The sequence below is a fragment of the Perognathus longimembris genome, chromosome 21, assembly GCF_023159225.1.
Source record: "Perognathus longimembris pacificus isolate PPM17 chromosome 21, ASM2315922v1, whole genome shotgun sequence".
NCBI lineage: Eukaryota > Metazoa > Chordata > Mammalia > Rodentia > Heteromyidae > Perognathus > Perognathus longimembris.
The window spans coordinates 39,528,194-39,543,796 of NC_063181.1; the positions used below are offsets into that span (position 1 = coordinate 39,528,194).

General features: G+C 34.9%; 1 protein-coding gene across 1 annotated transcript in view; it reads right to left on the bottom strand.

Annotated features, from left to right (window-relative positions):
• Wrn (WRN RecQ like helicase) overlaps positions 1 to 15,603 on the bottom strand; it is a 132,729-nt gene that overhangs the window by 32,124 nt on the left and 85,002 nt on the right. Inside the window, exons 22-28 of the mRNA XM_048330945.1 lie at positions 14,236 to 14,337; positions 13,879 to 13,971; positions 9,171 to 9,312; positions 2,629 to 2,799; positions 2,452 to 2,549; positions 1,885 to 1,957; positions 1,025 to 1,110 (exon numbers count right to left, since the gene is read on the bottom strand). Of these exons, the coding sequence (XP_048186902.1) occupies positions 1,025 to 1,110; positions 1,885 to 1,957; positions 2,452 to 2,549; positions 2,629 to 2,799; positions 9,171 to 9,312; positions 13,879 to 13,971; positions 14,236 to 14,337 (765 nt within the window). The remainder of the gene's footprint in view (positions 1 to 1,024; positions 1,111 to 1,884; positions 1,958 to 2,451; positions 2,550 to 2,628; positions 2,800 to 9,170; positions 9,313 to 13,878; positions 13,972 to 14,235; positions 14,338 to 15,603) is intronic.

A 15,603-nucleotide genomic window follows, 5' to 3' on the forward strand; every position in this document is an offset into this window, starting at 1 on the left:
AAAAATTGTGTTAATTGAAGTAAATCAGGCCCAGAGAAACAAAGGTTGCATGTCTTCTCATATGTGGAAGACAGAATTAGCTAATAAACAGGTACGTAAATACATTGGTTAGCGCGTATGTGTATACAAATGTATTCGCTGAAATATGGTAGATTCAAGAAAGATCTCACCTAGTATAATTCCTTAGAAAGGCCAGGTCAAAGTTCAGCAAAAGAAACCCACAAAGTATGTACTTCACAGGAGTGTCATGGGGTCAAAGGGGGAGAGGGAGACAAAGGAGAAGAAGAAGGGGTGGAAATAGAAGTGGGGAAAGGGGATGCAGCCAAGAATGCAATGTACAGCCTACAAAATTAAGAAAAGTGAAGGAGGCCAGGTACCAGTGGCTCACACCTGTAACCCTACCTACTGAGGAGGATGAGAGCTGAGGATTGTGGTTCAAAATCAGCCTTGGCAAACCAAAAAACTAGAGGTGGTGCTGTGGCTCAAAGTGGTAGAGCACTAGCCTTGAACAAACATCAACCGAGGGTGGGGGCAGGAAGAAGGGAGGCCGGGAGGTAAGGGAACAGGTGAGTCGAGAGGGTAAGAATACTGAAAGTGGTGACACCAAACAAGATGCACTGTATTCAGAAGCGGCTTTGTTAAATGGCAACTCCTTTGTACAACTACTTAAAGACTAAAAAAAAAAAAAGTTGCTAACTAGAGGTTCTCTAAGAAGTAAATGAGTAGATATAGTAGTAGCTAACCTGTAGATTGCTTATTGCTTTAAGGATTACATATGAAGTGCTTAGTATTTAACACAGAACATGGCAAAGACTAATATCCCCAAACTGTCAGATGTTAAACGAATACTATCATTGTATAGCTGTTTTAATAATCATAGTACTAGTAGGATTACAACTTAACTTTGACTTCCTTTTGCAATGAAACAATCCAACTTGTGAAAATCCTTTATCTTTAGGAAAGAAAGGTAAATAGTACTGAGAATATACATAAATATAGAAAATACACATTTGGAGCTCTGTACCTTTTTTGAGAAATGTTACTCCCAGAAGGAATTTTCTCAAGTGCTTTGTAAGAATACATCTTCTCCAAGTTAGACAGCTTTCCAACATGTAAAAATCCATTTGGAGAAAATTACATTTAAAAAGCATTTAAACATAAAGAACAGAAAATATAAAATCTCATAATGAACATTTTCTCTCTGACTAACCAGGTCAGATAAATTAATTTAAACTAGCTCTTAAATTAGCAACTTCTAAGATCATTAAAGGCAATTTACTATATAACCCAATGTCCCATTCTTCAAAAACAATTCTTATAACACATAGCAAGAGCTTGTTACAAAATTCCTTCAATTATATTCTGTGTACTTTATAAAGCAGAAAAAGGGTACTAAAAAATTTAATCTATCACATTTATCCATTGTTCATGTTCTAATTAGCTAGAGTTATCTATATCCCAACAAAGCAAGAAGTCTGTATACAGCTTTAATGAAAATAGTTAGAAATGAGGCTATTTTTTAACCAAGTATAAGTATTATGTTTAAAACTCAATTTTTTCCATTTGTACAATAGTTGTACACTGTGTAAAATATGTACACTCTTGCCTATCTAGGGTTAACTAAAGAAATTAATACAATATTCTCTAAATAGTAAAAAAAAAATACTCCAATTCAAATAAGATAAAATAATCTAATTAGTTACTTCCTTGAACATGTAAGAACTAATGTTCTAGAAATCCTATCACACTTTGTATTCACCTCATTTAGTTACAAGTTATACCACTTTTCTCTGTAGTTGGAAAGGATTTAAAATGTAACATTTTATATCAGGAGCTGCATCAACAAAGGATGAAATAAATAAGGACCATCTCAAAACACACCTTCTTCTCTGCAGTTATTTCAACTGGTATTTGACTAGAGGAATACTGTTCAGTGCCTGAAGACAAAGCTTTCAAACTGAAAAATAGTAAAATTATATTAGCTCCAATGTCAAAATTCAGTTATCTGGTTCTTAAATCATCACACTCCACTCTCAGAAAAGTAGATAAGATTATATTCCCTTTAGAACTGATGATTTTTAAAACTCATACCTGTTCTCAAAAAAGGAAGAAGTTTAAAAAAGAAAAACCCTGCTAGGTGATTGGTAATATTAAAAACTAAGCAAAATGCTAAACTTTCTCACAACACGTAAAAAGCAGGCAGGGTGCAACCATTCTTCTCCATTCACCTCACTGCTTCTTGGTCAATGCAAAAGCAGTTTTGTAAATATTATGTTCATTTACTTCCCATCAGCCACTTAGAAGAAGTGTTATCTTTGCCCCATGGCTCCCTTTCTCTAACAAAGTATGTACAAACAGACAACCAATTTCATCTGTGTGGTATCTGCACGTTGGTATAACTTGAATCATTGAAACAACAATGGAAACCCAAATGTTAACAAAAAAATGAACCTTGGCCGAAGAAACTTCCGTGGACACAGTTCTTCATTAGTTTGAAGGATAAGTCTCTTGGGAGATCCTCTATTGGCTTTATCAAGCCAATTTCTACCCTATCAAAAGCAAGAAGAATCTTAACGGATAGTAAAAATAAGTTCAAGTACACTGGTAGATTATTTCTACAGGGCTTACCTTGTTTGTAAGGATGCAAATCGCTACAAATTTATTACTCCCAGGAACTTCTGCCAAGAATCCTTCTGCTATAAGTTGACGGAAAAGGGCCTTCCACCAGCTCTCTGATTGATCCTTGCCAGTGCCAAAAAGCTTGTGAGAGCGATATCTATCTGGAAGACGTTGAGAACTCTGAAATTATAAATAAATTCAATCTTCCAAATGTTTCTTTAATTAAATGAGATAAGTAAAACAGAATCCCATTTATTGAGTCTTGGAATAATTTTAGCTTTAAAACCAAAATTTTTATAACCTTCTGAATACTCAACTCAGAAATAGCTATGAAGAAATGACAGAAAAATACACATTTGAAGTTTTTTATTTTGGAAAGCTAAAGATTTATCATGTAGGGCTGGGGATATGACCTAGTGGCAAGAGAGCGTGCCTCGTATACATGAGGCCCTGGGTTCGATTCCCCAGCACCACATATACAGAAAACGGGCAGAAGTGGCGCTGTGGCTCAAGTGGCAGAGTGCTAGCCTTGAGCAAAAGGAAGCCAGGGACAGTGCCCAGGCCCTGAGTCCAAGCCCCAGGACTGGCCAAAAAAAAAAAGATTTATCATGTAAATATTTTAAAACAGGTAGAACAAGAATATATACTTCACCAGAAAAAATATGGCTTTAGTGCTACAAAATCATCCTGAGCATATAATTGAAAACAAAAGTATATCACATAAATTAAAAATTAACATACACATAAGCCAGGCACCGGTGACTCACATATATAATCCTAGCCACTCAGGAAGCTGAGATCCGAGGATTGGATCAAGGTTTAAAGGTAGCCTAAGCAGGAAAGTCCATGAGACTCTTCACTCCCAATTAATCACCGAAGACCAGCAGTGATGCTATAGGTCAAGTGGTAGAGCACTAGCTTTGAGCACAAAAGCTCTGGGACAGCACCCAAGCCCTGAGGTCAAGCCCAAGGACCAGCACACATACACATACACACACACACACACACACACACACACCTATATACATACATCTATGACTATACCTATAGATAGATAGATATATATACACATATATACCTATACATATATACACCTATGTATACATACATATATTGTTATACATACACATATATACATATATATTATTTACTATTATTTCTAAGGCAGAGATTCCTAAAATAGCCTAAATAAGGCTAGTTATTCATGAAGCTAGGAAGAAACTAGAAAAAAGATTAAGTTCCCATCAAAATTACAGGCAGCAGTGCTTAGATAGTGGGTCAAGTGGGTCAGCTTCCAATAGGAAGGATGTTATGTTATGTTCTGTAACCAACCTTCTACTAAATCTTAGAAATAAGAATAGAATTTTTAGGGCTGGGTATGTGGCTTAGTGGTAGAGTGCTTGCCTAGCATGCATGAAGCCCTGAGTTCAATTCTTCAGTACCACATACACAGAAAACACCAGAAGTGGCACTGTGGCTCAAGTGGTAGCGTGTTAGCCGTGAGCCCAGAGAGGCTCAGGAACAGAGCTCAGGCCTAAGTTCAAGTCCCAGGACTGGCAAAAAAAAAAGATAGAAAATAGAATTTTTATTAATACAGCTAAGAAGTGAATTTTGGTATCATGATTACTATAGTTACAGAAAAGTTCTCAGAACAAAATTTGAAGAAATATAAGCACAACATGGCATCTTTTTTCTTATTAACAATCATTACCTATGCTAACCTTCACTTGGGCTTGACTCAAATAGAATATTTAAAATCAAACATACAGTAAACCAAGTCTAAAAAGCTAATATACATGAGGAATACAGCTAAAAATAAAAACAACAACAGAAAAACTGGTGTATTTGAGGTTCCTGCTAAATGAATAGATTGGAGCTGCTCTTCCCATCAAACCAAACAAGATGTCTCTTTGCTTCATTAAAATATTTTACTATGCATATCACTCCAAAATATGATGTATATTTTAAATACACACAAGAAAATTCCTTTTAATAGGACTTAAAAGCCATTGAATTTCCAAGCTCAAAGGACTATTTAAATTCATATTGCTAACTAATAACCAGGGGCTTAATGACAGTTTAATGTTCCACAGTGATTTGATACTATAGCTATGATTAGAACACAGATGTGCAGACAACTACTTAATATACCTCTGCACATGGATGCATACACGCAAAACTATTATGCATACAGTATACATTCTTAAGCGCAACGATCTGCATTCACACCGTAGCTTTAAGCAATTATGCTTTTTAGCATCACCTGATATATAAGCAAACTAATAGCATCTGTATGTTGGGGCATTGGGAAGATTGTGTAACTAGGCTGGCCCAATAATCAGAACTTTCTTTTCATTAGTTAACAACTAATCCTCTTGACACAAGTTGAATTTCTTGGAACACTTGCTAATGGCCCTGTAGACCTGTTGGGCCTTACCTTTGTTTGCAACAGGAGATTCTACTGCTGGTAACCCAATACCAGCAAAGTCATTACGTTGCTTAAGTAACACATACTAGCTCTCTAGACACTATAATTTCCTAGTTCTGATAATCCTAAGAAGAAAAACCCTGAAGTGATGTGCACATTTACTAATAGAGGGCAATAAGACCTTTTCTAATTAGTAGAGAAGAATTCTCTTCCTTTTATTGATCAATAACACAAAAACTATGTGGATAAACGTACACTGTCTTGTTTTCATAGTAATTACCATGCAGAAAAGGAAATCTCTGCTTTTGTCTTAAAGAAATCATAATCCAGGCCAAGAGACAAAGGCTACGTAAGGGATTGAGATTCAGAGATCATGGTTTGAAGCTGGATCGGGCAGAGATTGGTGAGACTCCAAAATAACGGACAACAGGGCTAGAGGCATGACTCAAATGCTGGGTCATTTACCGAGGAAGCACAAGGTCAAGACCAAACCTCAGCACAGCCTTTTCTCCAAAAACCAAAGAAAAAGAAAATACAGAAACAACTCTTTGCTTTAGGCTTTATACTCCCTCACTACGCTGTAATATGTAGGGTTTAAAAAAAAAAAAAAAGTTCAAACTCATGGGGGGAAAGAGAAAGGGGGAGGGGGAGGGGGAGTAAGGGAGGAGGTAACAAACAGTAGAAGAAATGTATCCAATGCCTAATGTATGAAACTGTAACCTCTCTGTACATCAGTTTGACAATTAAAAAAAGCTCAAAAAAAATAAAAAATAAAAGAGTTCAAGCCCCAGTACCAGCACAAAACAAAATAAAATGAACCAAAATAGCATCTTTTTCTTTCTCTCCCTCCCTCCCTCCTTCCTTCCCTCCCTCCCCTCTCTCTTTCTCTCTAACTTTACCTATTTGCTCAAAAGATTACGGTTCTGGTAAATGAGGAAGGATATCTTAAAGAGAAACTAACCCTGGAATAAAACACTTGTTAAAACAAGTCCTTTGGGCTGGGAATATGGCCTAGTGGCAAGAGTGCTTGCCTCATATACATGAAGCCCTAGGTTCGATTCCCCAGCACCACATATGTAGAAAATGGCCAGAAGTGGCGCTGTGGCTCAAGTGGCAGAGTGCTAGCCTTGAGCAAAAAGAAGCCAGGGACAGTGCTCAGGCTCTGAGTTCAAGACCCCAGGACTGGCAAAAAAAAAAAAAAAGGAAGGAAGGAAGGAAGGAAGGAAGGAAGGAAGGAAGGAAGGAAGGAAGGAAGGAAGGAAGGAAGGAAGGAAGGAAGGAAGGAAGGAAGGAAGGAAGGAAGGAATCTCCTTTGAATAGGACACCTGTCTTCAAAGAGCATCTGATAATATCTATCCTATGTTTAAAGGGATATTCAAGGAGAACAGATTATATGTATGTCATATCATAATGACCCAACTTTAGTAAACTGAGCAGACTCAGTAACTCTGGACCCAACAGATAAGGACAATTATAGTGTAAAAGCAATAAAGAATGACTATTCCAAATGTCCAGAATAAAGGGGAGTACTTATTCCAAGGAAAATGTAAACCAAACCCCAATCCTATTTCTTCATCATAAATATTTCTGATATTAGAATACTCAGCTTAAAGCTTCTCAAGTATGGTTGCACTCTGACTGGGTACATACAGCAATTCCCTTTTTCCTCTTTCCTTTCCTTAGAGCTGCATTTTTTTTAAATCTTTCTAAAATCTTGACCCCAATGTGTCCTAAAATTCTTTTCTAAAACATTACAAACTTGGACCCTAAGGGTTCTAAGGGAGGGCTCTTCCATTTTGGAGAGCACCTTAGAGGCTTACCAATTCCAATAACAAAAATTATAACTTTAATATACATTTTTATGAGTATACTAATTATACAAGTGAGTTTCGTTATTTGTACACACGCATATAATGTACTTCAATCAAATTTACCCACCCCCTCTATTACTTTTTCATTCTCCCTTCTCCTTTTAAAATGCTGTTTTGTAGGTTTCATCTGCCGATGTTCATTACCTGTCTATAGAGTACTTTGATTATCGTCACCCTCTCTCCACTCCTCTTTCCCTCTCACTCTTCTACCTGGTCTCACACCCAAGTAGCCTATCATCTTTTATCACGTGCTACCTGATGCTGGGGCCATGGCGGTGTGGTACTTTTACAAAAGTGACATTTAATCTTGGTTGTGCAAAGTAATGTCTGTGTTTGTTTTCTACTCTATACTATTAAGGCCACTGCTTATTTTATCATATACTCCAGGGTGTATCAAGATTTCTACATGGTGAGCTGTTTAGTCAGTTAAAATGAAGTTCTTTAGAAACACCGCCACTATTTAATTTCTACTCAATCACATGTTTTAAAACAAAATTTTAAACTTCACTCAGAAATTATGGACAAGTTGAATAATCATTCTTACTATTTTGGAAAATCTTGTGTAAGAAAATACAATCATGTACTGCTGAATCTACAGTTGCTATATACTTTGCATATATATTGTATCTTTTTAAAGGAACTCCAATAGTTCTAAGTTTAAGACACATATCTGCACAGATATTAATTTGTCCTAAATTGGTTAAGGGGAACAATTTGCTAAATTCTCAAAAGAATTACAATTATAATTTTTGAAGCAATATCCCAATAGATAAGCTCACTGAAATGGGGCATGGGAGGGAGACTTATCTTATTTTCCCTACAGTTAAGTGTCTACAAATCTTCATTAAGTGGTACTTTTAAAAAAGTTTTATACTTTATCTAGCAAGGGTGGTATAAAATTTCACGAAGAATAAGCTTCTTAATTTGAAGACTCCCAAAAGACAATGTCAGCATAAGCGGTCTGACTTGGTTTTCAAATAATAGGTGAAATTTGATCCCCCTTGTGACCACTTGAAGTTTCCCAGCCTGCTGAAACTTACTTGTTGATACTGAATATGGCTGGATTATACCAAATTAAAACAATGATAATATTTTATAAATAACACAGTCAATTGGAATACACTGGAATACACAGGTTTTGAAGGGGAGAGAAGACATTTTCACAGATCTTAAGCATATTCAAACTATTCCTTGCAACTTAAAGTTTTCCATAATAAAAAATATTAGAATCACACATAAAAGTAACTATGCAATGATTTTACTCCTAAGTTTCTAATCAAATTAGTGATTTAGAGACAAAATCTTGAACGCCTTTCAGCATATAATAGAAAGAACCAAATAACACAAGTTTTACACAAATTTTTATCATATGACATAAAATGTCACAACTGATGATCCTTTCTATGCAAAATTTAAAAATACATGAGTATTTAATAAATAAATGCTTTTACCTAAATAATTTTTAAGTTCTACATACAAAATGATAATTTTATCTTACATCTGCTTTAATATACTAATAAACATATTTGTAAAATATCCCACCTTCCACTCTTGATTTATTAAACTAATAACAATATATAATACTTAAATTTGTTTTACATATTTCAAAATCAAGATAAACTCTGTACAAAAAGCCTCTTCAACTATAAAGAAGCATCAGATCTCAATTCATATTCATACCTGCAATTTTTAGCATAATACTGGCACACTATAACCATTCAACAAAAGAAAATAATTGGAATTTCACTGATAAATACCTACTGATAAATCACATATAAAAATAGAGATGAAAAACTTTTCTTAGAATTTTACAAACTCTGATAAGAAGTAAAAGGAAGGGAAAAAAGAATATGCTGTCATGTATTACTACTGAACATAGACATTTACAAAATAATCCCTGAAACTAAACTTTTGCACCAAGAATTTAATAGATTCTGGGCACCCAAAGATACAGTTTTGTTTTACCAGTCCCCTGATACAATGAGAGTTAACTTTCCTTAATTATCCTAAAATCAATCTGGGGATTCACTCACTTTATTCTCATCTGAGGTGCAGAGCTAAACACCACTGTTCAAAACAGCAATACACTGATGCACACAAGCTTTGCCAAAGTATTGAGTGCACAATTTAGCTGAAACTTCCTATGGCTCCATAACTCATGCAAAACCAAAGCCACAATCATGTACACAGCAAACCTCTGTAAGAGTTGATAGAAAAATAGAACTGTGTGAAGGCTATTCAGTTATACTTACAGATCCTCGGAGAAATAAAATTGGAACCCCAATACCAAATTTTTCCGCTAAGATGTTTACAGCAGATAGTAGCAGGAATGCGTGTGGACCAAAGTCCTGTGATGCGTCAGCAGAGTCATTAATAGCACAGCAATGACTCAATCTAAATAAAAATAACAATATGCTTAGAAAGTATAAACAAGGCATTTATCTTTCACAATAAAAAGATTTACGCTGGGCCAGGTGACTAGTACTTGTAATCTCCACATGTCCTGCTGACTGGGGCTTAGCCTTGGACCCTATGCGAAAAAAATAACTAAAGCAAGAAGGGCTTGGGGTGTAGCTCAAGTATTAAGAGTGATTGCCTGGCAAGTGCAAGGTCCTGTGGTCAAACATCAGTACCATGCGAAGAAAAAAAGTTTTTAAAGAAAGAGGTTTTGTGTAACAATTAGTGAAGAAAAAAATACAACCGCTGATTCAGAAATAAGGAAGTTTATTATAGACAAGTGTGTGAGAAGTATCTAAAATGAGGAATAAATAACAATGAAACAGAAAGATGTGGTAACATCTTTCAGTGTGCCAGAAGGCAAGTTTCATGGAAGGTACCTAAACCTTAGAAGATAAAAAAGTTCAAAAAGAGCCGAGCTGCAGGATTCTACTTAGGGAAGTTTAGGCTCATGAGTTATACGGCTGTTGAACTTCTTGCTTTGTTGAAAAACAAAAAAACACCCAGTGTTTGCAGGGAAATGGGATGGAACTAGATCAAACCATGCTAAGTTAGGTACATCAAGCCCAAAGACAAATGCTGCATGTTTTCTCTCACATGCAAGAGCTAGACCTGTAATACATGGGGACATGATAAATCAAACAGGACTCTAGGCATTCACACACAGTGAGACCAAAGGAGGATGCTCTTGGGAGAGGAACACCAAGGTGAAATGCCTATGCATGTGGTCAGATAAAATAGTTATCAAAATAAACCAAACAAAAACAGTGCCTTGCTCTACCACTTGAACCATGCCCACTCTTTTTGCTTTAGGTTACTTTGTTCAGATAAAGTCTTGTATTTTTGCCCAGGCCAGCTTGACACCAGGAGCATCCTACTTATGCGTCCAGCATACTTGGGATTACTGTTGTAGATCACCCTTCCCAGCTTGTTTGTTGAGATCCGGTTTTGCTAATATTTTGCCAGGCTGGCTTTGAACCACATTTTTCTTGATCTCCACCAGCCAAGAAGCTGGGATTCAGAGATCTGAGCCACTGTATTTGTCCCAAAGTGTTTATTTTAAACTTCCATAAACATAAGAACTTTCTACTTTTACTTGGAAATCAGTTGAATTACAGTAAGAAATTACCTGGGTACCAATTCACTGAGAGATTTTGAGATAAGCTATAGTCTAATATAAAGGACAAAATAGTAAATATTTTAGGCTTTATGGTAAGGTTTTATAGACAAATAACTCAAGCAGCTACACTAAGCAAAAGAACATAGCTGCGTTCCAAGAGAATTTTATCTACAGAAAAGCAGGCAGAAATGAATTTGCCCCAGAGGCCATTATTTTGCCAACCCCAGTTCTAATAGTCAGTACCTATATTCACTCCATTAGGCAGACCGTCCTGCAGTGCTTTCCAATCAGTGTGTTGCAAGCTGATTTTAGGTATGCCAAGAAGTTAATTATACCAGATAGATCTTAAGAGTAATGAACTCTCCAATTAGCCCAGTGTACTGTAATATAGTTATCATTCGCTATAATGGATCACAAAGCAAAAATATTTTATATATACTGACTATGTTAATTAGAATTAAGGTTCTCTATATATGTGTCTGGCAAATCCAACTTATTAGTAACTTGACCAAATTTTCTATTTAATGAATCTGTGATTGTTTAACATTGCAAATAATTAAAAATTCTATCAAACTCTGCTAACTTTGTGGGTCTATTGACTTATTTCAGTTCTCTTTGTCAATTTGTGCTTTATCATTTTGTGTATATAGAACAAGTTTGTGTTCTTGGTAATAGAACCCAGTATCATTATATACAGAATATATCTCCATCCCTAATGATACTTCCTTTGTCTAATAATAAAGCTACACCTACATACACAGGTAACCCAAGCAGGTATAGCACGTTTTTATTTTACAATTAACATAGTTAAATTAACAATACTTATATAAAAAGTTCCACAATTTTTAACACACTGATAGATTAGGATGCAGTCATCAAATCTTAACCATAATAAAATCACAACAAATCCATTACTCCTAGTTCCTGCTTTGTACTACCTTGTTACAAAAATACTTTCTCTTTCCACTTGACCCCTGACAAACACTGGTCGTTTCTTCAACCCTCTAGTTTACCTTCATGCTTCAGAGAATATCATAATAATGGAGCCATACTGCAAAACAGGTGCTATTCTTTTAAATGTTTGGTAGAATTTGTTATTCATCTGGGCCATAGATTTTTATTTTCAGAGGGTTCTAACATAAAATTAAGTCCCTCTAACGGTCATAAGGCTATTTCATTCTGTCTTGTTAGTTTGATGTTATTAATGAATTTGTTCATTTTATCTACAATATTAAATTACACTGAATTTTTCATAGTATTCTCTTATTGCCTTTATTAATGACCATGAGGACCATAGTAAAATTGTCTCTTTTGTTTTTTTGGTTTTTTTTTTTTTTTTTGGCCAGTCCTGGGCCTTGGACTCAGGGCCTGAGCACTGTCCCTGGCTTCTTCCGGCTCAAGGCTAGCACTCCGCCACTTGAGCCACAGCGCCGCTTCTGGCCGTTTTTCTGTATATGTGGTGCTGGGGAATCGAACCTAGGGCCTCGTGTATCCGAGGCAGGCACTCTTGCCACTAGGCTATCTCCCCAGCCCGTCTCTTTTGTTTTTGATATTGGTGACCTGAGTCAATTTTCAGTCAGCCTTATTAGAAGTTTTTTAAATCATTTTTATTGACCTTAATAATAAATTTTAGAATTCACTAATTTTCTCTACATTTGGTTTTATTTCATTGGCATATGCATATATCTTCATTATTTTCATCTTTCTGCCTCTTGGTTTAATTTTCCTCACTTGTTTGCTTCCTAAGGTAGAGCTTAATTATTGACTTGAAGTTGTCTTTTATAATGTAAGATTTAATTCTATATATTTTCTTCCCATATTTTATTGGCAATACCTCAAATATTTTACATTTTCATTTTATTTCCTTGAAAATATATTCTGATTTGCTCTAAGACAAGTTCTTCTTTGGCAGATTAATTAAAAATAGGTTATTTAATTTCCAAGGATATGGAACATTATGTACCTCTTATTGCTTTCCAATCTAATTGCATTATCATAAAAGAAATTACCCATATAGAATACTTTTACATTTTTAATGTTTTATGACTCAAATGATGACCCATTGTCATACATAATCCAACTTCCCTTAAAAAGAATGCATTTTGATGCTATTGTATAAACATTCTATAAAATTAATTAGACCCAGTTTGCTGGTAACCTTGTTCATTTCTTCTATCTTGTTACTCTTTTCTTGTCCAGTTTTATTACTCGTCTAACAATAACTTCAAAAAGATGTTGAAGTTACCAACTATAATTGTGGATTCCTCTATTTCTCCATTCAGTTCTTGTACTAAGTACATGTACACTGAGAATTATATCTTCTTAGCTGTGATGGTTACTTTTATGTATCAAATTATCTAGGTTATAATGCTTAATCTAGATGTTGCTGCAAAGATATTTTGTAGATGTGATTAGCATTTAGTCAACTGACTTCAAGAAAAGGAAATTACCAACAAAATCATGTGCAAGTCTGATCCAATCGAATGAAAGCATCAGTAAAGAAGTCATACGTAAGGAACAAAGAATTCTACTTCAATAACAAGTCTTACACGAATTCTGGCTTACTTATAAACTGTAAGATCCACCAATCTCCACAACAAGGTATGCCAATTCCTTAAAATCAATTCCTCATCACTCTTTATTCTTCACCTCCCTCCCTTCTTCCTCTGCTCTTTCATTACATTAATCACTGATTCTGCTTCACTGGAAACTCTGATAAATTAATCAAACACTTTCATATCATGAAAAGTTCTTCTTCAGACCTGGTAATATTCTTTTGTTCCAAATTCTTAATTTCCCAATACTAAAACAGTAATTCAACTTTTCCTTAAGTTAATGTTTACAAGGGATATGGCTCCTTCTTTTTGTAACCCACCTGTAGAATTAAACTTATTAAGGACATCATCTTAGATAGGAAAATAGAATCAATCAATTCTGATAATTTTTATCTTAAATGATATCTCTGAACACTTAATAGTTTATGTTTAGATTTAAGTCTACCATCTTATCACTTAATCCACTACTGAAATTGTTTGCATGTTATATATAAATTCATTATTGTTTTCAAAAACTAAAATATGTAACTTCCATCAAAAATACAAATGATTTTTTTTAAAAGAGTAACAAAGACTTTCAGAATGTCTATCAGAAAGAAATCTTTTTTTTTTTTTTTTTGCCAGTCCTGGGTCTTGGACTCGGGGCTTGAGCACTGTCCCTGGCTTCTTTTTGCTCAAGGCCAGCACTCTGCCACTTGAGCCACAGCGCCACTTCTGGCCATTTTCTGTATATGTGGTGCTGGGGAATTGAACCCAGGGCCTCATGTATATGAGGCAAGCACTCTTGCCACTAGGCCATATCCCCAGCCCAGAAAGAAATCTTTTTACCTGGACCTGCAATTATCACAGCATTTTTCAGTTCCCATGATACCCAAGGAAGCCTTTCTTAGTTTTTTGTCCTCAAAATGAGACAGGATGATTCTGTCCAAGAGAAAAATCTTAATTAAATATTAAACAAATATAAACCTACACAAAGCATTGCTAAGACATACAAAAGGCATTAACTAATTTATCTGGGATCTCATTATTTGACTTCAATTTATTCATGCACAATAAGTCGCCTTAAAAATTCAACACATATATAACATCACCAAAATATTCTTTCAAAATACTATTTAGTAAAACATTTTTAAATGCCATCCAGAAATTCATCCTTTTAGGTGATACAAAATAAACAATACATACTGTCGTCTACACTGGCTGGAATGAAGATATTTTTCCATCTTTGCCATCATCTTTAATTTATACAATCGAAACCTTTCATTACGTATCTCAATCAAGTGGTGCCTGTCAATTAAAAATATAACAGCAATGTGTATAACTACATCAGCTACTTTGGTAACCATTTATTTATTTCAGATGGATTATTCCCATAACCTGCACATTCCTATCTGGATAAAGACCATTTCTATCCCTCTAGAAAGTTCTTCTGTATCCTTCTCAGTCGAAAAACCCCCAATAGGAGGCAAACATTTTTCTGATTTCACTAAAAATCACTTTTGAAAAAGATTCTACCTATGCTTAGTATCATTTTTAAACTGTTACTAAAAAATTACCTCATACTTTGTTTTGATTTACATGCTAGACACTTTTTGATTTCTAGTAAGCATTACAGAGCAATTTCCAAGTTTTCAAAAAAAAGTTGATTCTTTATGTTAATTTGTTTTCTATGAGAAACAATGTAAAGAATACTGAAAGAATATCATCACTTATAGATAGGTCTTCCATTTGGCCTTCCCTTTGTACTATGGTATAGTTGGAAACCCCAGGAAAATATCAAAATTCTGTTTTTTTTCTCAACTGACTATAATTGATATTTTTGCCATAATGCTGACAATGGTTTTCTAAAACATTAAAAACAAACATTTGTTCCTTGTTTACAAAAATGTGCATGCTAGTTGGGCACCAGTGGCTTGCATCTGGTATGCTAGCTACCCAGAAGGCTGAGGACCATGGTTCAAAGCCAGCTCTGGCAGGAAAGTCCATAAGGCTTTGATCTCCAACAACCAGTAAAAGTGGGGCTGTGCAAATGGTAGACTGTTAACTTTGAATGAAAAGACTAAGAGATAAAGTCCAGCCTTAGTTCAGGAAATCACAATTTCAGGCAACTACTCAAATCCTAATGAACTGGATCTCCCCTTTATACAGATATTTTTAAAGGAAAATAATTGGAAAGCAATTTGAGAATAGAATTATTTCATAAGTCCATTTTGAGTACAAGCTAAAGTACAACACATGCACACACACAAAGTCAATGCTGCTATAACTCATCCCAATTATTTTATGCTATAACTCATCAAATATTATATTATGAGATTAGGAATTATGAGAATCTCCAAAATAGCTTAATATATCTTTCCAAGGAGAAATTCAAGTCTAGGGAGAATAATTTCATATATTCTAACAGAAAACAATAATTTAATATAAGTGAAAATACTTGTGCACACTTCTCAAAGAGTTCTAGAAAGCCAAAATGCACAAATGATCTGTTAATAAAAAGTATTTTTGTCATTAAACATGACCAATCAACTTACTAGTTGATAGTTACTAGGT